This window comes from Hypanus sabinus, chromosome 2 (genome assembly GCF_030144855.1).
Source record: "Hypanus sabinus isolate sHypSab1 chromosome 2, sHypSab1.hap1, whole genome shotgun sequence".
Taxonomy (NCBI): domain Eukaryota; kingdom Metazoa; phylum Chordata; class Chondrichthyes; order Myliobatiformes; family Dasyatidae; genus Hypanus; species Hypanus sabinus.
In genome coordinates this window covers 186,163,559-186,191,529 of record NC_082707.1, presented here as the reverse complement: position 1 = coordinate 186,191,529, position 27,971 = coordinate 186,163,559, and the positions used below count along the sequence as shown (strand labels likewise).

At 41.7% G+C, this 27,971-nt stretch overlaps 1 protein-coding gene across 10 annotated transcripts in view; it reads right to left on the bottom strand.

Moving 5' to 3' along the window:
- LOC132389065 (centrosomal protein of 128 kDa) overlaps positions 1 to 27,971 on the bottom strand; it is a 611,990-nt gene that overhangs the window by 519,909 nt on the left and 64,110 nt on the right. For all 10 annotated transcript variants that reach the window (XM_059961488.1, XM_059961481.1, XM_059961513.1 and 7 more), the window contains one exon: positions 3,319 to 3,399. In XM_059961488.1, coding sequence (XP_059817471.1) covers positions 3,319 to 3,399 — 81 coding nt within the window. The remainder of the gene's footprint in view (positions 1 to 3,318; positions 3,400 to 27,971) is intronic.

Here is a 27,971-nt window from a genome sequence, read left to right as displayed (position 1 = left end):
ACCATGCCCTGTTCTTATTACTACCATCAGGGAAGTAATATAGGATACTGAAGAAGTTCAAAGTAAATTTATTATTAAAGTACTTATAGATCACTACATACTGACATTATCACTATATCTTGCAGGCATACTCAGGTGAAGAAGCGATTTAAGAACAACTTCTTCACTTCTCCCATCAGATTACTGAACGATACATGGGCCCAAAAACACTACCACAACATTTCGCTCTCGTTTTGCACTACTTATGTAATTTTCATATGTTTCTTATTAAACTTATAGTATATTTTATGTACAGCACTGGACTGCTGTTGCAAAACAACAAAGTGAGGGTGTCAGGGATTATTATTGTGGCTGTTTTTTGCTGCAGGGAAGGGGAATTGTGCACTCTGCAAATGTTGTTTCTTTTTTTGGTGTCAAGGGGGAGTTGACATATTTTCTTTCAACAACACGCGTGGTCTTTCTGTATTTAATGCCTATCTGCAGTGGACAAATATCAGAGTTGTATTGCACATGCACACTTCAAGACAGTAAAATTTGAATTTCACGACAAATGTGAAATAATTCTGATTCTGAGATCTCATGTAGAATTACATCAGCATATAATTAATCCATTGTCATCTGTCAAAAGGTAGATAATATTTTCATTTCAAATTAATAGCAATTTATGGAACTTCTTTCTGAAAGTGACACTTCAAATAGATAAAGTTGGGAAGAAGGTGTAGCCTCCACCATTCAGAGTCAGGAAGTTGTGTTGCAGCTGCATAAAGACTTGATTACACAAGAGACTGCAGATGTTAGAATATGCAGCAACAATCTGCTGGAGGAACTCAGTAGGTTGAGTAGCATCTGTGGGAGGGAAGGAATTGTCAGTGAATTTGAGAGGAACTATCAACGTTTCAGGTACTGATGCAGGGTTTCAATGTGAAACAGTTCCTTTTCCTCCAGAGATGCCACTCATCCCACTGAATTCCTCCAGCAAACTGCTTATTGCTAAAGTTTGGATCAGGCTGCATTTGCTGTATGGTGTGCAGTTCCCCATTGTGGGAAGTATGCATGTGGAGGCTTTGCTTGTCTTAAAACTTTGCTATTGTATCAGTTTCAATCACCTCCCCGAGCACCCACCAAATGAAACCAAACTTGCCCACTATGGCTACTCTCCTTAGAGCAAAAAAGGTTGAGAGGTAATTTGATACAGGCCTTGCAATACTATGATGGATTAGACAAAGAAAACCTGTTCCAATTAGTTTATAATACAAGGTCAAAGTAATACAGATTTAAGGCACTGGGCAGGAGATACAGCAGAATAAGCAGAAGAATTTCTTTTAACCATAGTGAGTGGAAGTCACTGCTTCCAGGAAGTCACAAGGAAAGAGCAAGACTACAGAATTGACTGGATTGCTCCACAGAGCACCAGCATGATCTCAAAGGGCCAAATGGACACCTTCTGTGCTACAATGACTCTGAGATGCCTGTGAAGCACATAATTAATTTTGCACATTAATCACAGACATGTAAAGTAGTGCAGAAAACACCCCAGGCTATTCATACCTGGACATAATGAAAATACATGTACATATACTATAAACAACCCGCTAACCAAATCACTTTCAGGAACAGTAACAGCAACAGAAAAATAATCACTGCAACTTTTTCAGAAGAATATCACAACTTGTTGCGGCACATCAAGCAATGTTATTGGAGGCAATGCATTGTATCGGCTGATATTAATTTATCCTCTATAACTCAAACAGATCCTCATTTCAGGAAGCAGGTAATGTTCTTTCAAAGGACTTTAGACAAATCTATTTCTACATCAAACTAAACTAGTTTTGGCATACATTTACTTCTGCCCCCAAACACAGCAGTCAATTTGTACATCACTAGGTCCAAAAAACAACAAAGATGAATGACCAGTCGATTGGTTCTGTTTGCTGCTGTTGGTGGCAAGAGTAATGACAAAGAACATCCATATCCTTCCAATAGGAGCCTCAGTTCAATGTCTCATCTGAAAGACTGTACTACATACAGTGCAATGCTCCCAAGCTTACATGCCTACTGAAGGGGCACAAAGTTTCATGTAGTGTTCGTCAAATGGTCTGCTACTGTAAAGTTATTTAAATAACATACAGCCTTATTGTCTGAAAAGGTAATATGCCATTCAAAGGTTGAGCAAGCTCAGGCTTTTTCTTTGGAGCAGAGGAGGATGAGTGATGCTCTGATAGAAGTGTACAAGATGACAAGAGGCACAGACTGAGTGGACAGCCAAAGAATTTTTCCCAGGGCAGGTATGGTTAATACAAGTGGGCATAATTTTAAAGTGGTTAGTGAAAAGTATAAGGGGGGAGGTGAATGTCACAGATAAATTCTTTACACTAGTGGTGAGTGTAGGGAACACCCTGCCAGGGGTGATGGTAAACACAGATGTATTAAAAGCACTTAAGAAGCTCTTAGAAAGGACCATGGATTAAAAAAAAGAATTGTAGGGCTATGGGGGAGGGAAGTGTTCGATTCATCTTAGAGTAGATTGAAGTTAAAAATTCAAAATAAAACATTATCAAACTACATACATGTAACTACATACAACCCTGAGATTCTTCTTCTGCAGACATACTTAGCAAATCTACAGAACAATAACTGTAAACTGTAAATATCAGGAACTATAAACTGTAAACAAACTGTGTGTAATGCGTGGTAAGGTTTCACTGCTAATGTAATGGCCTCTCTGCAATGTTGCACTGTTAATGTAATGGTTTCTCTGTAGCAGCAATGACTAGAGGGGGTTTTGGAATGTGGGCTAACCAATGAGAGGCATGTTGTTCTTTCTTGTGGGTCTCAGAGAAGGGATTTCTTGGAGCGAGGGTCCGAGGGTCAGCAACGCTCGGAGGAAGTCAATGGGGAACGAATGGACGAACGTGCACATAAGACTGTTTCATTAAAATGAGCCCTTTCTCTTTTTATTTTCTTTATAACCCTATAGCCAGATTAAGATTTATAAAGCTCAATAGTTTAATTGCATATGGTGTACTGTCTGATATTTTGAGCTACAGATTTATAACAGGCAACACATCATACAGCATCCACACAAAAGCGATTTTTCAGTTTGGCTGGGCCAGAGGCTGTCTGCCCCTAGACACACGCATGCTGGCTGAACCTGAGGGTTACAAGTGCAAATGCAGATATAAATATAAATAAAAGGTCAGCACCACATTGGGGGCTGAAGGGCCTGTATTGTATTGTGCTGTACTGTTCTATGTTGAAATACTTCCAAAAGCAAAAGACTCAACCAGAGAGATGCAATCAGTCAAAATATTAACTTACCAGGAGCTTCTCCTCTTGAGATTTTGAAAGTTTACTCTTCATCCTCTCCACTTCATCAATCTTATCCCGTTTCTTTAACTCCTTTTAAAAATAAATAGCAAAACTTAGACCTCAAATACCACAAGCACCAAATTTCAAACAGAACAATTCTTAAAAGAGATGCAGATTTAGAGAGTGAATAGAGATGTTTTCTGTTCCAACTATTTTAGATGAGTGTATGTGAACAAAGATTAGTAGGGTGTCAACAGGTTTTCATAAAGCAAAATCAAATACACCTGCACCAGCTGGGACAACACAACTCTACAGAGGCTAAAAAGAAACATTCTATTATTATATTATCTTCATGTATTTGTGATTAAATTTTGTAATATCCTGAAATCTGTAAATAGGTGTACAATATGTCATACTAATTTGCCTGTATAAAGGATTTTGGCTCTCAAAACCTTTAAAACTGAGAAAGGATGCCAAATGTACAGATTTATGTGCAGATAATTTAGCAGCAGCAGATAGGGACACAAAAAACTGCAACACGATGACGGTGGAGAGAGGATGGATCTCTGCTTTGAAGCAATGGTCCTGAAACGTGGCATGAACATGATCACTAACAGGAAGCATGTGGTGTGCTCTGAACAACTGTGGTAGAGGCCCAGAAAAATATGCTCCAATCTACTGCAGGGGTAGTCACATGAATAAACTTTACACCATTATTAATCACACATTGAGGTTCATTACAGGTTCCACAGTTTTAAATCACGAAGTGTGCACTTCGTGACCTCTTGAGCGATCTAGGGCTATCCCCTTGGAGTAAGAGAGGATGAGAGGTGACTCGATAGAGGTGTACAAGATGATAAGAGGCACAGATGTAGTGGATGGCCAGAGACTTTTTCCTAGGGCAGAAACAGCTAATACAACAAGGCATAAACTTAAGGCATTACAAAAGTTCAAAGTTCAAAGTAAATTTATTATCTAAGTACATGTGTGCTACCTTGAGATCATTTGGAGGAATGTATGGGAGGATGACAGGTTTTTTTTATACAGAGGGTGGCAGTGTGTTCCATGTCCCCTCCATTCTCCATGCAAATTACCTCTGATTACCCCCCCCCCCCAGTATTTTCCTCCAATCACCTTAAAATTATGCCCTGTTGTATTAGCCATTTCCACCTTGGAAAAACTCTCGGACCTCCACTCTATTTATCACTCTTATGACCTTACACCAATTTCCCTCGGGATCAATAAAGTATGTCTGTCTGTCTGTCTGTTACACCATGTACTACCTTGAGATTCATTTGAACGAATGCACAGGGGAATGTCAGAGGTAGGTTTTTTTTTACACAAAGAATGGCAAGTGTGTAGAATGCACTATCAAGGGTGGTAGTAAAGCCAGATGTATTGTGGACATTTAAGGCACATGGGTGGATGAAAATTGGAAGGCTATGTGAAAGGGAAAGATTTGATTGATCTTAGAGTAGGTAACAGAACCAGCACAACATTGTAGGCTGAAGGGCCTGTATATGCTCTACGTTCAAACAGACACACTATCAATGAAGGCAGATGAAAATGGGCACAAATTGATGACTGCAACACGTACAACACGCTGGAGGAACTCAGCAGGTCAGGCAGCATCCGTGGAAACGAGCAGTCAACGGTTTGGGCCGAGACCCTACATCAGGACTGAAGAGGGAGGGGGAAAGGGCCCTATAAAGAAGGTGGGGGGAGGGTGGGAAGGAGAAGGCTGGTAGGTGCCAGGTGAAAAACCAATAAGAGGAAATATCAAGGGGTGGGGGAGGGGAAGCAGGGAGGGGATAGGCAAGAAAGGTGAAGAAGTAATGTAAGGGGAAAGCACTATGTGTAGTAGAAGAAGGCAGAATCATAGGAGGGGTGATAGGCAGCTGGAGGAGCAGGCAGAGTGAAACTAAGATGGGGGAAAGGAGAGGGAGGGAATTACTGGAAGTTGGAGAATTCATCTTCATTCCAAGGGGCTGGAGACTACCCAGACAGTATATGAGGTGTTCCTCCTCCAACCTGAGTTTGGCCTCATCATGGCAGTAGAGGAGGCCATGAATGAACATATCCAAATGGGAATGTGAAGCAGAGTTGAAGTGGGTGGCAACTAGGAGATCCTGTCTGTTGTGGCGGACGGAGCGGAGGTGCTCAACGACTGCAAATTTGAGCAGGGGAATGCCCGAGATATTAAAAGTCACAAAGAGTTGGTACACAAAGTACATAACATAAACTCTGGGAATAGAGGGGAGAAAAAATCAGATTCATGTGCCAAAAGGAAAGTGTTGAATGATGGAAAAGTTTATGCTAGTGAGTTTCATTACAATACAAAGTAACACCCACCCCCCCCCCATCTCCCATCCTTTGGCACAACCCCAGCTCCCCACTTCCCCACCTTACAATGTTTCCTTGATGAGGAAAGTGAATCAAAAGCTGAAATACACTGATCGAAACAGTCACTCACTTAATGTCTCGTGGCATAAAGACCAACAAAGCAGTGGCTTTGATGCACACTATCTGCCATAATGCCCCAAATAATGGAAGAAGCTGGTGACAAAGACTGGCGTGTACAATCAGATGACATCATTCAGCACATCTCGCACTCAATGACAACATGTTTTTCTCTGCTATACTAAATGACCAATATGAGTCAGAGCCACCCTCTGGCCAAGAGAATAAAGAAGCTCCTAAATGCAGCTGGCAAGAAAATACCCTCAGCGACAAGTCAGCGTGTGGCTTCATTTACAAGTGGTGCAGATGGCACAACCTGAACAGATCGTGAGTGAGACAAGCAAAGGCAATTTTGTTATGAAATCACAGGCCATCAAATACTCAGTTGTCTACATCAGAAGAAGCACGCTAGAGCCATTGAGTTATACAGCACAGAAACAGGTCATTGAAACTTGCCAAGATGGCGCCAAGCTGCTATCTCCATCAAGGTCGCACCTTAGTTGTTTTTTCAGGCTTTTGTTTTAGGTTTGTAGGGATGGTTTAGGGATAGAGAGGGGAATTATGGGTTGGGTTACAGTTTATGGATGGGGATGTAAGGAAATTAAGACAAGTAGGAGTCTAAGCCTCTGCTCCACATTCAAAGGTGAGCACTGTGGACATGGTTGGCAGACCAACAATGACATTCAGGGTCACACCATTGGCAAATCCAAAGTTAGGGGCCTGGAGTTCGGGTCTGCATCCAGCAATGACATTCATTGTCATCGGCAAGTCCAGGGACAATACTAAGAATGCAGAAGTCCAGATCAAAGTCCAAAGGTTGATTGGCTGTCCAGAAGTCAAGGCACGATGGCCAGGGCCTTGAATCTGCAAACTTCTGCAAGTCCGCTGGAGAAGTCGAAGGCCTAATGTCTGCGAATCCATGAGTCCCAGGGTTAGAATACCGAGTATGTGTGTGGGTAGAGTGGTGGGAAGGAGGGAAGTATAGGTCTTGTTTTGCTGGTGTTCCTTTGTAATTGGGTACATTGTTTTGTTATGTGCTGTGTTGTTCTGCCAAACATGGTTAGCATGCTATGTTGCTGCTGGAATGTATGGTGACATTTGTGGGTTGCCCTCAGCACAATCTTGGGTGTGTTGGTTGTTAATACAAATGGCGCAATTCAGTGTATGCTTTGATGTACATGTGATAAATAAAAATGAATCTCAATCTGATCCAAGCATCTACCTGAGCTATAACATTTGCCCCTTTTTTCTCTGGGCCTTTCCAAAGGAAAGTATCTCTCCACTTTCTTCACAATGTTACAACTCCCCTATGAGTTGCCCATTTGAACACAGAAAAAAAGCTTTAACACCACTCTGTGAGGGTGGCATGATAGGACAGCAGTCAGCATAACACTTCACAATACCAGCCACCTGGTTTCAATTCACACAACTGTCTGTAAAGTTGCACATTTTCCCCATGACTGTGTGGGTTTCCTCCCACACTCCAAAGATGCATGAATTAGTGAATTGTGGGCATGTTGGCACTGGAAGCATGGCAACATTTGCAAGCTGACCCCGCAAACTATGCAGTTAACTGTATGTTTCAATATACATGTGACAACTAAAGCTAGTTTTTTCTCTCATTGAGTTGTACAGCATGGAAACACAGCCTTCAGTCCAACTTGTCCATGCTGTCTGAGCTAGTCAATTGACCTGCATCATGTCGCAACTCCAAAACCAGGAGCTTTGGCCTGTGCAGGACACTAGCAGAAAACCACATAGGATGGCTAGACTGGAGATAGAGAATATTACAGCACAGTACTGGCCCTTCAGCCCACAGTGTTGTACCAACCTTTTAACGACCTTCTAATCCTTTCCTCTTGCAAGAAGTATGAAGTGTGGAGAATGGAGTATGAAGAAGCAAAGAAGTATGGATTCATTGGCTTCCCAGGACCCAAAACGTGTCAGTGAATGATTATAAACACAATAGATTATGCAGAAGCTGATAAGTTTAAGCAACACACACAAAATGCTGAAGGCACTCAGCAAGTCGAGCAGTATCCATGCAGGGCATAAGTAGTTTAGGTTTCGGGCCACTGAAGGCAACTCAGTGCAGCAAGTGCCTGACTTGCTGAGTTCCTCCAGAATTTGTGAGTGTTACTCAGTGAGTGATTGTATGTTCCCAGCACACAGTAATTAAATAGTAAAAGTGAAGGATAACTCAAAACACCATTGACACACAAACATGTTCGTTTTGAGATGCTGCACATATCTGATGCCAGCACATACTTCCCTGTCCACCTCGCTCTTCACAGCACTAAATCCATTCACTGCAAAATGTGATTTAACAATAAAAGACAGTTCTTATATTTAAGGTATAATGGGTTTCAACTGCAGCTAACACACTTTCTGTCCAATGATCAATACTTAACTGCTAGGACCAGTAGTGTTACTGTTACTCTCCTGTCAGGTCAGAGGAGCTTAATATATAACACACTGCAAAAAGATTTATTGACTCAAAGGTTGGCTTTATTACAGTTTGACATTGCTTTAATAACAAAGCTTGATATTTATAAAATTTAAACCGCAGCCTCAGCTCAAAGTTGAAAAGCTAGAAAGAAATAGTCAAATGTTTAGCTTGGGAACATTAGGCTTGATTGTGAGTGCCTTCACAATGTCACAACACTAATATTAGTTCTCCATCTGAACACAAGGCAAAGACTTAAAATGACTGAAGGTGCCAAGCCCCAACAGTACAAAGACTTGGTGTGGGGATGGATGGCCTTGGAACTTCAATAACATGCTTCAAGTCAGCCATCCTGGGCATACGAACCATCCAAAGACAGGTGAATCAGTAAGCTATCACCCTGCTGCTTGAAGCATTGTGCAATCACCTTGTGGATGGCATCTAAATTAAATGTTAGAAATTCACTGTACAAAATGCTGAAAGTTGATTTCACAGTACAATGTGTATTATAAATAAGATTTTTCTTTCCTACCTCAACAAAGTAACGCATTTTAATAGTGTCTGTTTTTTGTGCAGCACCCAGCTGAAGGTGAGCGACAGGCAGAAAATGAGAAACAAACATCCTTAATCCATATTTGGTCACCAATAAAGCGAGAAGGAACCCCCACTGACACTAGCTGCAAAGGTTCTTATGAAGGCAAGACATGGAAAAAATGGGAGGAATTGGATTAAAGTTCCCTGAATACAGTGTAGTCAGGAAAGGAGAGTTGTGTCAGCATCAGCATTGAATAGGGGAATGTTTCAGTAGCAAACAGAGGATATGCTGGAGCGATCAAAGGAAAAATACACTTAAAGGGAAAAAAATCAGAGATGCAGTGTTACCACTCCGACTATTCAACAGGTACCAACCAGTGGAATGATGCTGAAGAACAGATTTACAGGGAATTACTAGCTGTGAAAATAATAGTGGATTTGAACTATCCAAACATTAGGTTGGGTTAGACCAATGAACGAGGAAGTGGATGGGATTGAGGGTCAGAAAGAGGAAGAGAGAGACACACACACACACACACACAGAGGAGAGAGAGATTCAAGATTGTTTAATGTCAGTTCCTGGTCACAAGTGTAAAAAAACAAAATAATTGTTACTCCAGATCCAATGCAGTGCAAAAAAAGGACAAAAAAGATAAAGAACACAATAATAATACTAAAAATAAAGGTCTATGCAGTAGGGAAATTCTAGGCAGTTTCTAGAGAAGGTTACATGGTCGGCACAACATTGTGGGTCGAAGGGCCTGTAATGTGCTGTAAATTTCTATGTTCTATGTTTAAAGAATACACATAATAAATATAAAGAAATATAAAAAGCTTACAGTACCATCCAAAAGTTGTATGTATATATGTGCCTAAGACTCTGGCACTACTGTATATACATGGATTGATTGTATGTCCACACAGTGACACTAGGCTATGCAGAAGGTGACTGTATTTTTAAAAAGTAGTGGTGGACTTAGAGGGTGGAGGTGTCGATCGGCCTCACTGCTTGGGAAAGTAACAGCTTTTGAGTCTGATGGTCCTGGTGTGGATGCTCCTGATGGGAGTGGGACAGACAGTCCATGAGCAGGGTCTGTGGAATCCTTCATGATGTCACTGGTCCTTTTCCAACACCTCCTTGTATATACGTCCCTAATGGGAGAGGGAGAGAGAGAGAGGGAGGGAAGGAGAGGGAGGGGGAAGAGAGAGTGAGAGAGAGAGAGAGAGGGAGGGGGAAGAGAGAGAGAGAGGGGGGAAGAGAGAGAGAGAGGAAGGGGGAAGAGAGAGAGAGAGAGAGAGAGAGGGAGGGGGAAGAGAGAGAGAGAGAGAGAGGGAGGGGAAGAGAGAGAAAGAGAGGGAGGGGGAAGAGAGAGAGAGAGGAAGGGGGAAGAGAGAGAGAGAGAGAGAGAGGGAGGGGGAAGAGAGAGAGAGAGAGAGAGAGAGAGACACACACACAGAGTGAGACACAGGAACTCCACTGGGACTGCAAGAAATTGGGACACAGACAGACAGAGAAATTGTTAGTTTATAAAGTGCATTCAGCAGAATTTTCCTGATGAGCGTGGCACAAAAAGGAAGGTTGTATTATGGGATGTATTATGGAAACGTGACAGAATACTGTACTGAGTAACAGCAAAAGAATATTGAGGAAACTAATCATATTACAGTAGAAAGTACAATACTTATGGAAAAGAATACAGATAGATCAATTACAATGGAATAAGAATAGATTGGCCAGGATAAATTGGAATCAAAACTTGACTGGCAAAACTACAAATGCACAATGGGAAGTCTTTAAAATGGGGTGTTTTGGTTAGTTTGGATGAGAGAGGAAGGTTAAGAAATTTAAACCAGGACTTCTTGGATCATCAAGAGAAAATTTAACCATTAAAAAATCCATGCAACAAATGCCAGGTAAATAAATGGGAACAAGACTGATGACAGTAAATTCAGAGAGAAACTCTATATAAGTGAGGCAAAGAGAGCATGTGAAAGACAGGCAACAAAAGGAAAGGCCAAAAATGTGCCACAATACTTTAACAAGTAAAGGTCTGCATGAATAGAGGCAGAGATATTCAGTGACCAAATAAGAAATATTGTTATGAGGGCAAAGTGCTTATGGAGATATTAAATGTACATCTTGATATTGATTTATTATTGTCACATGTACTAAAGTACCGTTTTACATTATCATCCATACTGCTAATTTCAGAACACAAATACATCAAAGGTGGTGCAAAGAGAATAGCAATTTCAAAGCCTCTGCTATTTTAAAAGTTTGCACAGGTTTAGCATGTCATCTAAAACTTTGACAAACTTCTACACATGTAGGGTGGAGTATATCCTAACTGGTTGCATCACATCTGGGTATGGAAACACCAATGCCCAAGAACAGCAAGTGGTGGATACTGCCCAGCCCATCACAGGAAAAGCCTACTCCACCACTGGGTATATCTACAAGGAACACAGCCACAAGAAAGAAGGATCCATCATCAAGGACCCCCACCATCCAGGCTCTGTTCTCGCTGCTGCCATCAGGAAAAAGGTACAAGAGCCTCAGGTCCACCACCACCAGGTTCAGGAACAGTTCAACCATTAGGTTCCTGAACCAGCATGAATAACTTTATTTTCCACAACTGACTCAATTTCAAGGACTCTACAACTCATGTTCTCATTACTATTTATTAACTTTGTATTTGCACAGTTTGCCTTCCTTTACACATTGGTTGTTTTTAAATTGATTCTATTGCATTTCTTTGTTCTACTGTGAATGCCTCAGAGAAAATAAATCTCAAGGTAGTATATAGTGACATACAGCATTTGTACTTTGATAATAAATTTACTTTGAAAAAGCAGAATTTGTTACATTTACAGAGTAAGTGCAGTACAGATAGACAATAAGGTGTGAGGGCCATGATGGGGTAAATTGAGTTCAACTGTTAACATACAACATATCTTTATGGTACAAGATATCTATTCAAGATCTTTTAACAATGAGATACACTCAGTGGTCACTTTATAAGGTACAGGAAGTACCTAATAAAGTGGCCACTGAGTGTATGTTCATGTCTTCTGCTGCTGTAGCCCATCCACTTCAAGCTTTGACATGTTGTACACTGAGAGGTATCTTGCACATCACTGTTGAGGCGCATGATAACTTGATTTACTGTTGTCATCTACTGTTGTCTCCTCTGACCTCTCTTATTCACAAAGTGCAACAAGACCTGGGTGTCATTGTACACCAGTCATTGAAAGTGGGCATGCAGATACAGCAGGCAGTGAAAAAGGCAAATGGTATGTTGGCATTCATAGCAAGAGAATTCGAGTACAGGAGCAGGGAGGTTCTACTGCAGTTGTACAAGGCCTTGGTGAGACCACACCTGGAGTATTGTGTGCAGTTTTGGTCCCCTAATCTGAGGAAAGACATTCTTGCCATAGAGGGAGTACAAAGAAGGTTCACCAGATTGATTTCTGGGATGGCAGGACTTTCATATGAAGAAAGACTGGATTGACTGGGCTTATACTCACTGGAATTTAGAAGATTGAGGGTGGATCTCATTGAAACGTATAAAATTCTAAAGGGATCGGACAGGCTAGATGCAGGAAGATTGCTTCCAATGTTGGGGAAGTCCAGAACAAGGGGTCACAGTTTCAGGATAAAGGGGAAGCCTTTTAGGACCATGATGAGGAGAAACTTCTTCACACAGAGAGTGGTGAATCTGTGGATTTCTCTGCCACAGGAAACAGTTGAGGCCAGTTTATTGGCTATACTTAAGAGGGAGTTAGATATGGCCCTTGTGGCTAAAGGGATCAGGGGGTATGGAGAGAAGGCAGGTACAGGGTTCTGAATTGGATGATCAGCCATGATCATACTGAATGGCGGTGCAGGCTCAAAGGGCCGAATGGCCCACCCCTGCACCTATTTTCTACGTTTCTATGTTTCTAAAGCATTTTCATTCATAGAAATGCTGCTCACTGAATGTTACTTTGCTATTCACACCATTCTCTGTAATCTCTGGAGATTGCTGTGCACGAAAATCGCAGGAGATCAGCAGATATTTGCATTAACAAGCAGGTGCACATGTGTAACTAATAAAGTGGCCACTGAGTGTAGAAGCTAACATAGAAACCTAGAAAACCTACAACACAATACAGGTCCTTCAGCCCACAATGCTGTGCCAAACACATACTTAGTTTAGAAATTACCTAGGGTTACCCATAGCCCTCTATTTTTCTAAGCTCCATGTACCTATCCAGGAGTCTCATAAAAGACCCTATCATATCCGCCTCCACCACAGTCGCCGGCAGCCCATTCCACACACTCACCACTCTCTGCATAAAAAACTTACCCCTGACATCCCCTCTGAACCTACTTCCAAGCACCTTAAAACTGTGCCCTCTCATGTTAGCTATTTCAGCCCTGGGAAAAAGCCTCTGACTATCCCCATGATCAATGCCTCTCATCATCTTGTACACCTCTATCAGGCCACCTCTCATCCTCCTTCGCTCCAAGGAGAAAAGGCCAAGTTCTCTCAACCTGTTCTCATAAGGCATGCTCCCCAATCCAGGCAATATCCTTGTAAATCTCCTCTGCACCCTTTCTATGGTTTCCACATCCTTCCTGTAGTGGGGTGACCAGAAATGAGCACAGTACTCTAAGTGGGGTCTGACCAGGGTTGTATAAAGCTGTAACATTACCTCTCAACTCTTGAACTCAGTCCCACAGTTTATGAAAACCAAGTACCGTACACCTTCTTAACCACACAGTCAACCTGAGCAGCAGCCTTCAGTATCCTATGGACATTGACCCCAAGATCCTTTTGATCCTCAACATTGCCAAGAGTCTTATCATTAAAACTATATTCTGCCATCATATCTGACCTACCAAAATGAACCACCTCACATTTATCTGGGTTGAACTCCATCAGCCGCTTCTAACCTTCAGCCTGATAGTACAATTCTCAAGTTTTTCTATCTTCTGCCTACTGGGAGAAAAGAGAATGACCATGATGAGAGGAGTCTTTGATAATGCCTGCTGCTTATCCAAGGCAGTAAGAACTCCAGACCCCATGTAAGGGAGGCTAACGTTCATGATGGACTGAGCTACTTTCATAACTCCCTGCAATTTCTTGCAGTCGCAGTGGAATAGTTGTCACACTAATACACGCAAAATGCTAGTGGCAGCAGCTATGGAGGGAAATAAACAGTCAACATTTGCACTAAGATCCTTCATCAGGCCTGATGTTAACTCTCTACATAGATGCTGCCTGGCTTTCTAAGTTTCTCCAACATTTCATGTGTATTCCTCAAGATTTCCAGCATCTGCCGAATCTTTTGTGTTTATCAGTTACCATACCAAACTGTGATGCATCTGGATAGGATGCTTTCTTCAACAATGCATTGATAAAAATCAGTGAGGATTAATGGGAACATGCCAAAATTTCTTGGACTTTAGAAGAATTAGAGAGATCTATGTGGTAGAGCCTCGATAAGCTATTGGTGAAATTCATGCCTCAAAGGTAGAAGTTCTCAACCATCTCCTCCTCAACACCATTGAAAAAAGAAGGACCTGTGCTCTACCCCACTTCCTGAAATAAATCATTCTCAGCCAGATAAAAAGCTGGAGGATTGAAGGCCATTGAATAAAAGGTGTGGTTACAGCAAGTGTACAAAAATTAGTTAATAAACAGGAAACAATGTAATGAAAGGTCATTTTGCAGGCTGGAGGGAAGTGTACAGCAGCACTCCTGGGGCTTGGTACTTGGATCACTGCATTTAAAATACAGTACATTAATTATTTACATTTAGGTGTACAGTCTTCATACTCAGAAGGCACATGACATAGAGGGGAGTCAAACTGTGAGGTGTGGTATTTTGGGAAGTCAGAGTCATAGAAAACTATAGCACAGAAACAAGCCCCTCCATCCATTTAGTCTGTGCTGAACCATGTAAACTGCCTGGTCCCAATGACCTACACCTGGACCATAGCCCTGCATGCCCTTCCCATCCATGTACCTATCCAAACTTATTTAAAAGTTGAACCCGAAATGGCATTCACCACTTGCACTGGCAGCTCAGTCCACACTCTCACCACCCTCTGAATGAAGTTACCCCTCACACTCCCCTTAAATATTTTACCTTTCACCCTTAACCTCCAGTTGAAGTCTCACCCAACCTCGGTGGAAAAGGCCTGTTTGCATTTACCCTATCTATACCCCTCATAATTTTGTGAACCTCCATCAAATCTCCCCTCAGTCTTCTACACTCAAAGGAATAAAATCATAACCTACTCGATCTTTCCTTATAACTCAGGTTCTCCAGTCCCAGCAAGTCCTTGGAAATTTTCTTTGTACTCTTTCAATCTTATTTACATCTTTCCATTAGTTAGGTGACCAAAACTACATACAATACTTCAAATTAGGTCTTACCAATGTCTTACACAACTTCAACATAACATCACAACTCCTGTACTCAGTACTTTGATCTATGAAGGTCAATGTGCCAAATGCTTTCTTTACGACCTAACCTACCTGTGACATTTTCAATGAATTATGGACTTGTTTTTATTTTTAAATTATGTTATTGAGACACAAGGCAGAACAGGGTCCCTTCAAGCCACACCGCCCAGCATCCCCTATTTAACCCTAGCCTAATCACAGGACAACTGTGGGAGGAAACTGGAGCACCCAGCGGAAACCCACGCAGTCACGGGAAGAACGTACAAATTTCTTACAGACAGCAGCAGGAATTGAATCCAGGCTGCCAGTATGCTACCATGCCACCCCAGATCCATTTGTTCAACTGCACTCCTCAGTGTCAGACAGCTCACTGTGCAAGACCTACCCTGGTTAGTCCTCCCAAAGTGCAACACCTCACACTTGTCTACATAAAACACCATCTGCCAATTTTCAGCCTATTTTTCCCAGCTGGACCAGATCCCACTGCAAGCTCTGATCGTCTTCTTCGCTGTCCACTAAACCCCCAATCTCGGTGCCAATTGCAAATTTGCTGATCCTGTTAACCATGTCATTATCCAGATTGTTAATATAGACGACAAACAACAATGGTCCCAGCACCAATCCCTGTGGCGCACCACTAGTCACAGGCCTCCAGTCAGAGAAGCAATCATCTACAACCACTCTCTGGCTTCTCCCACAAAGCCGATGTAAAATTCAATTTACTACATCTTGAATGCCAAGCAACTGAACCTTCTTAACCAACCTCCCATGTGGGATCTTGTCAAATGCCTTGTTGAAGTCCATGTAGACATAATCCACAGCCTTGCCTTCATTAACTTTCCAGATTCTAAAAGATTGGCTAAACACAACCTACCACGCACAAAGCCAAGCTGGCCTCTAGCTTCCTGGTTTATTCTTAGAGCCTTTCTTAAACAGCAGAACAACATTAGCTATCCTACAATCCACCAGTACCTCACCTGTCACCAAGGATGATTTAAATAACTTTTCTAGGGCAGTTGCAATTTCTGCATGCCTCCCACAGGGTCGAAAGGAGCACCTTATCAGGGCCTAGGGATTTGTCCACCCCAATTTGCCTCAAAACAGCAAACATCTCCTCCTCTAATCTGCACTGGGTCCAGGACCACACTGCTGCTTTGCCTTACTCCTACAGATGATGTGCCTGTCTCCTGAGTAAATACAGATGCAAAAAAAATCCAGTTAGATTACCATTCTGATCTTCCAGAGGACCAATTCAGCCCCTTGCAATTATTTTGCTCTTAACATATCTGTAGAAGCCCCTAGGATTCTCCTTCACTTTGTCTGCTGGAGCAACCTCTTGCCTTCTTTTAGCACTCCTGATTTCTTTCTTAAGTAATCTCTTGCATTTCTTATACTCTTCAAGTACCTCATTTGTTCCTACCTACTATGCACCTCCCTTTTTACTTCTCAACCGGGGCCTCAATATCTCCCTAAAACCAATCTTCTTTAAACCTGTTATCTTTGTCTTTTCTTCCGACAGGACTATACAAGCTTTGTACTCTCAAAATTTCACTTTTGAATGCCTCACACTTACCAAATACACCTTTAGCAGAAAACCACCTGTCCTAATCCACACTAGCTAGTTCCTTTCTGATACCATCAAAATTGGCCTTTCTCCAATTCAGAATCTTAACCTGAAGACCAGACCTTTCCTTTTTCATAATTATCTTGATGGCATTATGATCAAAGTGCTGCCCTACACAAACTTCTGTCACCTGCGCTGTCTCATTCTCTAATAGGAGATCAAGTATTGCACACCCTCTCATCTGTATACTGATTAAGGAAACTTCCCTGAACTCATTTGATAAACTCTATCCCATCCAGCCTTTCACACTATGCGATTCACAGTAAATATGTGGAAAGTTATAATCATCTACTACCACAACCTTATGTTTCTTTCAACAGTCTATGATCTCTCTACAAATTTTTCCTCTAATTGCTACAGACTCTTAGGTGGTTTGTAATATAGCTCTATTAGCATGGTCATACCTTTCTTATTCCTCATTTCCACCCATAAAGCCTCAGTCTCCAGTGTGTCCTAACAGAGCACTGCTGTAACATTTTCTCTTACTAATAACGCCACACTTCCTCCTTTAATCACTCCTGCCCTATATCTAAAATAACAGAACTACGTAATACTGAGCTGCCAATCCTGCCAATCCTGCAACTAAGTCTCACTACTGGCTAGAATATAATTCCCTGTGTTGATCCATGCCTGAGCTCATCTGCCACTCCTACAATACTTCTTGCCTTGAAATACACATAACTCAGAATATTAGTCCACCATGCTCAAACTGTCTGAGGTCTTCACAACATGTCTCTACAACCTCTCTACTACCTGTTGTAGCACTCTGGTTCCCATCCTCCTGCAAATTTAGTTTAAAGCCCAAGCAATTAGGATCTCTATTAATGAAAGTAAATGGTGAAGAGGAATTTAGGGTCTGATAGTAGATGGGATTTAATCCCTTGCCTCTTTGGTAATTGGTTTATTATCGTCGCATGTACCGACATACAGGGAAAAGGTTTTGTTTGTGTGCCATCCACACAGATCATTCCATGTTCGTTAGTACATCAAGAGTACATCCTGGAGGAATTAAACTGATCAGGCAGCATCAATGGAGAAAAATAGACAGTAATCATCAGAACTGTACAAGTATAAAGAAAATTTACACAAATGTTGCTGGTTCTTTAGAACCTGAGTGACAGAGATAGGTTGAATAAGTTAGGGCATTATTCTCTGGAGTGTAGGGGAATGAGGGGAGTAAGGTATACAAAACTATGAGAGGTACAGATAGGGTGAATGCAAGCAGGCTTCTTCCCCTCATGTTGGGTGAGACAAGAACTAGAAGCCAAAGATTTAAGAGGAAAGGAGAAATATTTAAGGGGAATCTGAGCGGAAAACTTCACTGAGAGTGTGGTGCGAGTGTGGAATGAGCTCTGCAGAAGTGGTAGAGGTATGTTCATTTGTAGCATTTAAGTGCAGTTTAGATTGGTACATGAACAAGAGGAGTATGGAGAGCTACTGTCTGGGTGCAAGTAAATGGAACTAGGCAGAAAACCAGTATGGACTAAATGGGCCAAAGGGCTTGTTTCTGCACTGTAGTCCTCTGTGATTCTATCTTCAGAAGTAACAGTCTTTTCTTTCGAGAAAAACTGAATTGACGGATAAGATTATGAACACAGCACTGGCAGGGTATATCAGCCATGAAGTCTGACAAATCCACATACCTGCACTGCGCAAAGCTCTTTTCCCAAGGAAGTGAAGTCCCCACTCCTTGACTAAAAATCATAATAAACTTAAAGAGATAGCATAAAATTGTGCAAAAATGGGTGGCAGATCAAAAGATTGAATGGAATATAAAACAGCAAAAAATTCCAAAAGATGAATAAAGATAAAGTTAACCAAAAACATATTACACAGATAGTGAGAGTTTCTATAGATATTTGAAAAGAGTTACAAACTTAATTCAAATATTGCAGAAATGCTGAAACCACTCAACACATCAAGCAGAATCAGTGAAAAGAGAAAGTTAAAGATTCAGATCTGAGACCCTCTGCCATAAATCATTTTATTTTCATATTTTGAAGAAAAACAAAATAAAATCATTAGAAAATAAAAACACTAGAAAATGCTTCTAGAGAGTTAATTTATGGAAAACAAAGAGTTGGCAACTGAATTAAACAGGTATTTTGAATCAGTCTTCGCCACAAAAGATTCAAGAAACATCCTGAAGATAGCTGCAAATTAGGAATTGAGGGTGAGAGAGGAGAGCAGGGAGTTACAATGGATTCACGAGAGCAGTTCATTGCTGGAATCCAGAGCATTAAAAGTAAACTATTGGAAACACTCAGCAGGTCAGGCAACATCGATGAAGGCAAAGGGCTGGTCTACATTTGGAATCAAGACACTGCAACAGGACTGGGAGTATAATTGAAAGGCACATTTTGAACTATGTAGCCAGTATAGAGGAGTGAGACAGAGGCTGGAAGGTGATAGGTGGAACTGGATGGAGAGCATGATGTGCAGACTGAGCCAGGTGAGGAGGGGAAGGACAGAGTTGAGACAGAGATTGATAAGAGGAACCATATAAGGCAGGGGCCAATGGAATGTAGTAAAGGTGCACCAAGGGATACAAAACCATGTTGAATAACCATGTATATGTAACAGGGAGATGGCAGCAGGCTGGGAGGATACTGAGTCTGAGTAACCAAGGGGGAAGTGATGGAAAAGGTGATCAAAGGGTGAACTTGGAAATTGGGAAAGGAACATTGGGGGCTGAGGATAGAGCAGGAGTATTGGGGACTTGGAATTGTAAAGTTCAATGTTTGAGTGAAGCCAAATGCTTCAAACTAGAAGAATGACTCCTTATATTCCGCTTAAAATTAACTTTATTTAAAACGTACAGTGAAATGTGTTGTTTGTATCAATGAGCAACGTAGTCTAAGGATGTGCTAGGAGCAGCGCACAAATCACTAACCCTAATATTAGGACCATAAGACGCAAGAACAGAATTAGGCGAATCAGCCCATACAGTCTGCTCCATCATTCCATCATGGCTAATCTCTTGCAAACCCATTCTCCTGTGTTCTCCCTTTATCTCTGACACCCTTCCTAATTAGAAACCTATCAAACTTTAAATATACCTGATCACAGGGCCTCCACAGTTGTCTGAAACAATGAACTCCACAGATTCACTTTTCTCTGGCTAAAAAAAAATCCCCATTCTGAGGCTGTGCCCTCTGGTCATGTACTCTCCCACCAACAGGAAGATCCTCTATCTAAGCTTTTCAATATTTGGTAGTCCTTGACCATCAAATGCTCCTTTCATTCCCAGGATCATCCTTGTGAACCACCTCTGGGCTCTCTCCAATGTCAACACAACCTTTCTTAGATATGAGGTAATACTTACAACACTCCAAATATGAATCACACAGAGTAAACAGTAAACAATAAGTACAACAATAAATAGAGTGATGAGTACAAGGCAACAGATTGTTGCAGTAACTTGTAGTGAAAAAGAAATGCTAAAGTGACTATAACAAAAGAGATAGAATTGAGAGTTCAAGCATGAGGTATTACCCACCAGAAAGAGGGTATGAAAGAGGTGGTTGATTCAGAAGTCTGACAGAAATGGTTAAGAGGCTGTTCTAGGCTTTCAAGCTCCTGTACCTTCCTCGAAAAAATAGAAGAAAGAAAAAGGAATAGCCAGGGTAGCAAGCATTCTTGACTATACTGTTAACTTTCCTGATGCAATGCAGTGATGAAATGCTTTGAGAGTTTGCTCATGACTAGTCTGAACTCCTGTCTCAGCAAGGACCTGTACCCATTACAATTTGCCAATCACCATGAAAGGTCAACAGCAGATGTAATTGCACTGGCTCATCACACAGCCTGAGACCACAAACACCCATGTCAGGATGCTGTTCATCAATTATAGCTCAGCATTTAATACCATCATTCCCACAATCCTGATTGAGAAGTCACATAACCTAAGCCTCTGTACCTCCCTCTGTAATTGGATTCTCAACTTCCTAACCAGAAGACCACAATATGTGCGGATTCATGATAACATCTCCTCCTCGCTGATGATCAAAACTGGTGCACCTCAGGGGTGTGTGCTTAGCCCACTGCTCTACTCTCATGATACCCATGACTGTGTGGCTAGGCATAAGTCAAATACCATCTATAAATTTGCTGATGATACAACCATTGTTGGTAGAATCTCAGATGGAGACAAGGGCATGCAGGAGTGAGATAGGCCTACTAGTGGAGTGGTGTCACAGCAACAACCTGGCACTCAATGTAAGTAAGACAAAAGAGCTGATTGTGGACTTCAGGAAGGGTAGGCCGAAGGAACACATATTAATCCTCATTGAGAGATAAGAAGTGGAGAGAGTGAGCAGTTTCAAGATCTCTGAGTACTTAACCTGGTCCCAACATTTCGATACAGTTATAAAGAAGGCAAAACAGTGACTAGACTTCATTTGGAGTTTGAAAAGATTTGGTATGTCAACAAATACACTCAAAAACCTCCATAGATGTACCGTGCAGAGCATTCTGACAGGCTGCATCACTGTCTGGTATGGAGGGGCTACTGTACAGGACCAAAAGAAGCCGCAGAAGGTTGTAAATCTAGTCAGCTCCATCTTGGGTATTAGCCTACAAAGTACCAGGACATTTTCAAGGAGCTTTGTCTAAGAAAGGCAGCATCTATTATTAAGGACCTCCAGCACCCAGGGCATGCCCTTTTCTCACTGTTACCATCAGGTAGGAGGTACAGAAGCCTGAAGGCACACACTCAGCGATTCAGAAACAGCTTCTTCCCCTCTGCCATCAGATTCCTAAATGAACATTGAACCTGGGAACACCACCTCACTTTTTTTAATATATTATTTCTGGCTTTTGCACAATTTTTAATATATTCAATATACGTATACTGTGATTGATTTATCTTCTTCATCTTCTATACTATGTATTGCATTGAGCTGCTGTTGCTAAGTTAACAAATTTCACGACACACGCTGGTGATAATAAACCTGATTCTGATTCTGATCATTAAGAGGGATTAGATAGAAGAAATGACAGGCCAGTGACTGGGCAAATCATACCACTCTTTGCAGGTTTCATTGCACCAGAGCAAGCAGTTGTCATATCAAGCTGAGTGTAACCTATCAAGATACAGTATTTGCTTTGGAGCATCTGCAGAATCTCAGAACAATCCTTCTGATTATGCCAAACCCTTTGAGACCTCAGTATATATGCTGATGTGCTTTCTCGATCACCACAACAGTATGGAGGGACCAGGAGAGATGGTTATATGTATGTTGAGAATTCAGATTCATCACACATACATCAAAACATACAGAGAAATGTGTAATTTGCATTAACAACCAACACAGCCTAATGATGTGCTGTGGGCAGCACACAAATGTCGTCATGCATTCCAGCAACATCACATCATGCCCACCATGTTCAGAAAAATAACAGCAACAACACAACATCAGCAGAATAAGTTCCTTTCCCTCCACCTCCCCCCCCAATCCACCTACACACATATATAGTCTGCCAACTCCGAAACAGGCCAGGCCTCCAGCATCCATTGAACTCACTGATTCTTAGACAATGGCTTCCAACCTCCCCAGTAGACTAGCAGACTCAGGGTTTCAACCATTAGTCCTCAATTTCTGGACTTTTGAGCGACCTTCAGGCTTCAATCTTAGGTATTGATCCCAGGATTCATCAAAGTTGGGACCTCCCCAGAAGCTTGAAACTGATAACAGGCTATTGATCAAGACAAGGTAGTGTTCATCTCATCCCAACCCCTCCCACTCCACACTTCCTTAGGTCAGAAAGGTCAAGATCTAGGTTACTGTTCTGACACCAGAACACATGTTCTCCATCTCTTTCCTGGACCTCACCTCATCACTGCTGTTGATCCAGCCTATAACAATGTTGTCATCTGTGAACTTAACGATCAAGTTGCTGCTGAATGAGGCCATACAGACATTGGTATACAGCAAGCAGTGCTGGGCACCAAGCACAGAACCCTGGGGAGCACCAGTGTTGAGGGGCAGGGTGAATGAAATGCTACAACCTATTCTAACTGACTGAGGCCTGCCAGTCAGAAAGTCTAGAAACCAGTTATAGATGGGGTTTCAAGGCCAGGGTACAAAAGTTGAGTTGGCAGGCGCTGAGACCAGCAATCCCCAGTGATTCCTGGCCCTGGGTCAGATGTCCATATGGGTGATAAGTCCCGGGTACAGGCAGGATCTAAGAGGGCTAGCAACTCCCCATCCAGGTCATTGGACTTGGTGGTCCATATGAGTCTGGAAGTTAACCCATGATTGGCAAGTGAAGCCAAAGGTTAAAGTCCAGAGCACAAGACGTCCAAACTAGTGGAGGCCAAGGTATACTTATTCAGGCTGGATAAAGTGGTCATGTTCATGGTCATGCTTCTGGACTCAAGACAGTCCTGAAGTAGACGCTCAGACCACTGCTGTAATGCTTTTTGTATTTGTGTCCCACGCTTAAGTCTCCATCTGGAAGCCAGAGGGAGCACACCCCAACAAGTTCTATTGTTTATGTTGTTTCAGTTGTTCTAGTGAATGTAATATTATTATGAGATTTTGTTCATCTGTAGGGATACCCATACGTTTATGCATTCTTAACCCGGAGACAGACCATACTCTCACAACATTTTAGTAGCAGCTGCAAGGCACATGAACCACCAAGGCATGAAAAATAACTGTTTGTGAATGGGATTAGTATGAATGGTACAGGTTGATCAGTTTAGGCAAGATGGGCCAAAGGTCCAGTTTCTGTACTGTATGACACAGGTCTTTATTTGTTTTAATTAAATACAGAAATTATAAAAGGCACCTCTAAATGCTAAAATCTATGAAAATGCTGCAACTCCAAAGTTCCACAATGCTGAGTTAAACAAATTTTGTTCCAACTGACTTGTCCCATACTTGCAAGTACTTGATGATCCCTTTAACTAGTGTGGTTTATTTCCTGCTGTTCAGAATTGATTTATTTTGTGTGGCTCACACCAAGTGTTAATTGTATACAGCCAAATCAATTTTACATGCAATGCCTCCATCAGGCACTGTCTTCATCCTTGTATGCTTAAAGCGCAATTGAATATTTCATTATGTGCATTATGTACAGTCAAGTTGTGATGTACAATCAATTTTGCATAAAAATTCAATCATTTAGCACCATATTTGTTGAAACAGACAACAAAATTTCTAGGTCTATATTTTTAATGTCCTTATAATATTGATGAACGTTAATGCTGTTTGAATGGGTAAAATGTACACTGAGCATCGCGTAAAATTAATATGTACCCCCATTACATGCTTTTTCATTACATAATAATGGCTACCCATAGAAAAAAAAATGTACAATGTATAAAATAAATTGGAGATGCCTTGATCATTGAATTCTTTTCATACAATTACAACTTAGTTATATTTTTACCATTCCCAAAGCCACAGCTTCCTGCAACAAAGAAAATTATGCCAATGACATTGCGTTACAAACCTTGCAACATGCACTTATTAGCAAGCAAACCAAGCACATAATATTTTATTAAAGGCAAAGTAAGGCACCTCAGGTGTTGGTCTTCATAGCCTCAAAGCATCAGAGATGAACAATTCTCATCGCCAAGACCATTTCTATTAATATTTTAGAAAGGAAATATTCAAACAATAATATCAATTGTTTGCCTTACTTTTTGCCACTGCACAGTCTCACAATTACCCCTGGACTCAAGACACCTATTACATTACAATATTATACTGATCAATAATTCCATTCTGAACAATACTCACCTCTTCACATCAGTTCCTACCGTACACTTTTACGCATACGAAAAAATGCGTAGATATAGTCAAAACATTTTCTCCGAGGATTGCTACTTTATCGTACTAGAGAGGTTTGAGTTCCTGAGATCCTGAGGGTGATGCAGTCTGGAATTCTATCTGGGGCTTGACTTCTGATAGGATTACACATGGCAGTAAGGTAAAGGAGGAGGTTCCAGACAAAGAGTGAACCAACCAAGATCTCAACAGTGGAGCTGTCAGAAGGTGATGACACATCATATTGGCAGAGATGATAGAGGAAGGCTGCAGCAGTGAAAGGTCTCTAGTCATCCTGCATTCCATGCTACTGGACCCTGATCCCGTTCAGTGAAGGACTGTGCGATGGCTGCCTGTGCATCAGCCTCACCACGTTAAGTGAAGTCACACACAGGCATTCTCCATCAAGGGAGTCCATCCTATCAACCTTGAGGACCACTTGATGACTCACCAAAAGAAAATCCATTTGGAGAATATCAAGCACAGCTCAAGTGATTGCACAACTCCTACTAGTCAGGATGTTCAAAGTAAAATCAAGATAGACAAATAGCAGCAGGAAGTGTTCCAGTCACTTTCCAATACATATGCTTGAGATTATTCATTACCATCACCAATGCTTCAGTATGGATTTCTTCTCTGAAGTTCATCATTTTGTCATTGTGGAGGGGCTAGAGAGTTCCTGAGAACAATGCTGTCTGGAACTTAGCACCTGGTAGGGTCACTCATGGCTGTAAGGTCAAGGGGAAGGTTCCAGAAAAACAATCCAACCAAAATGTTAACAGTGGAGCTGGTGGACTACGATGTCACATCACAAAGGAGGAAAACTACAACAGTGAAGTGTCCCCAGTCATTTTGCAGTCCACGCCACTGGACCTTGATCTCGATCTGTCAAAGGACCATGGTGGCTGCCTGAGATAACCTGAAAACTTCTCTCAGATTAAACAAAATGTTAAACAAAGTCAAACACAGGCATTCTCCATTGAGGGAATAACCCCTGAGGTGAACAACGCACTCAATTCAAGCGATTGCCTTACTACTAAATATGAATTTAAGTGTATTTATTAAATAAGCTACCTGATCCAAACATTATATCTTAAATTCAGTCCTGATGAAGGGTCTCGGCCTGAAACATTGACTGTTTACTCCTCTCTATAGATGCTGCCTGACCTGCTGAGTTCCTCCAGCATTTTGTCTTGTGTTATCGAAAATCTTCCTTCCTTTAACCAGCTTTTCTCCCAGTTTCTATATTTCCTACAGCAATATTTTTTCATATACTTTTTCTTAAGTCTGAAAGAAGATTTTCAGGTTATCAGTCCTAATCTGGAAAACACGACAGTGACTGACTGCTTATAGCCATTTCATCTTAAGTGATTTAAGACAGCGTTCCCTTCATAAGTTGTGCTAACATCAATTCTCAAGTTCACACCATGCTGACACCACATGAGATTTTGATCTTTCATTGCATCTTGAATTCTTATTTCTGGTCTATCAGATCTTTGATTTCTCTTCTGTTTTGAAACAATGAGATTTAATGTAAAACATAGATTTTTATTATTCTATTTATAGAGGTCAGAGAGAGGAAGAAATCCCTATCACACATGCCAAAAGTTATTGATTACAACTGGGAGTAGCATAATCAGAAAGGTCAACTCCTCGAACAGCAAGTGAAATATTACAATATTGTCTGCTAATTGAAGGCTAGGGCTTATTCAGGCTCTGTTTGCTAACCTTCAAGTACTTTGCCAAGTCAATGGTAAACAATCCCGACAGCTTGCACCGTCTATTTCTATTGTGCATTGCTTGTAAGGGTAATGAGAAATCCTTTTACCTTTCTCTGCACTTTATCCATTTGTAAATCTGCTCACTGACTACTCCAGGGAATATTAAACATCCATCTCCAATCCAATCTCCGACAGGATTGTATACCACGATTACACAAATAAATGGTTTTGTTCTCACTCAACAACTGATCGGGATTATAGCTCCTCTGTGGTTAGTGACCTGACCAAACTAATTACTTTTTTATTTTATTCTTGCAGATTCTCTACTAGTTTCCGCTACCTGCAGATACCACTCATAGTTCCACATGTACATTGAACATAAAGTGAAATGCACCCCTTACCTCTCTTCCCTCTCTCTCAACCCCCCAGACCTACACACACACACACACTTCTTCTTCTTCGTTTGTCCATCAGAATCCGATGACGATGTCCACTCCTTTAACGGTGAGATCTTTGATGACTATACAGTCCTAACCTGGACCCGCAAGTTGTATTGCAGGTGGGACATGTATATGTGGTAGTGGTGGTAGTGATGGCAACCATGGCTACGTTTCTCCTGGCTCTCTTCTGCTGTCTTGTGGTTGTTCATTCTATCTCCAGAATACAAACCCCATCCCTACACAGCTGTCGCCAAGTGTTACGCTCAGCAGCAACATCCTCCAGGACCTCAGGTCTGATCTTGCACTTCCTTAAAGCATTCTTCATCTGATTCTTATAGTGCTTCTTCGGCCCTCCAGCTGAACGTCGACCATGATGTATCTAGCTGTATAACACTCTGTGAGGTAGCCGACATGGGGGGGGGTGCAGAACAGGGCCAAAGGTTCCTGTTCTGAAAGACTCTACGCCAAAGTCTCCCAAAGGCAGCTGATGTCTGTTTAATGCGGCTCTGGATGTCGTTGTCATTGCCGCAATCCTCAGAGAAAATGTTCCCCAGATATTTGACAGATGGCACTACTGACAGCTTTTCATCACCAACAGTGAAGGCAGGTAGGGTGGGTGGGCCCCCACTGGCAAACCACTTCTGTCTTGGTGGTATTGACAGTCAGCCCCATCCTGCTGTACGCTCTCACCACCACAGCAAGGATAGTCTGAAGATCCTCCAGAGTATGGACCACAACAGCACAGTCATCTGTGTACTGCAGCTCCAAGACCCATTTCTCTATGGAGTTTGGTGGTTGCTTGGAGCCTCCTGATGTTAAAGAGGTTGCCATCTAATCTGATGTCCACTGCCACAACACTGTTATCCTCAATCTCATTGTGAGGAAGCTTGGTAACACACAAGAGGAAGATGTTAAAGAGTACTGGTGCTAGCACACACACCTGCCTCATCCCTGTGCGTACAAGGAAGGGCTCGGACTCTTGCCCTCCTATGGTCACCCGAGCAGTCATCCCATCGTGGAACTGGCAGAGGATGTTAACAAATTTATTGGGACAGCCAAACCTGAGGAGAACATCCCATAAGAGCTCTCTTTGCACAGTGTCGAATGCTTTGGAGAGGTCAACAAAAGCCATAAACAGGTATTGATGTTGCTCCCGGCACTTTTCCTGAAGCTGCCCGGCTGTGAAAATCATGTTGATTGT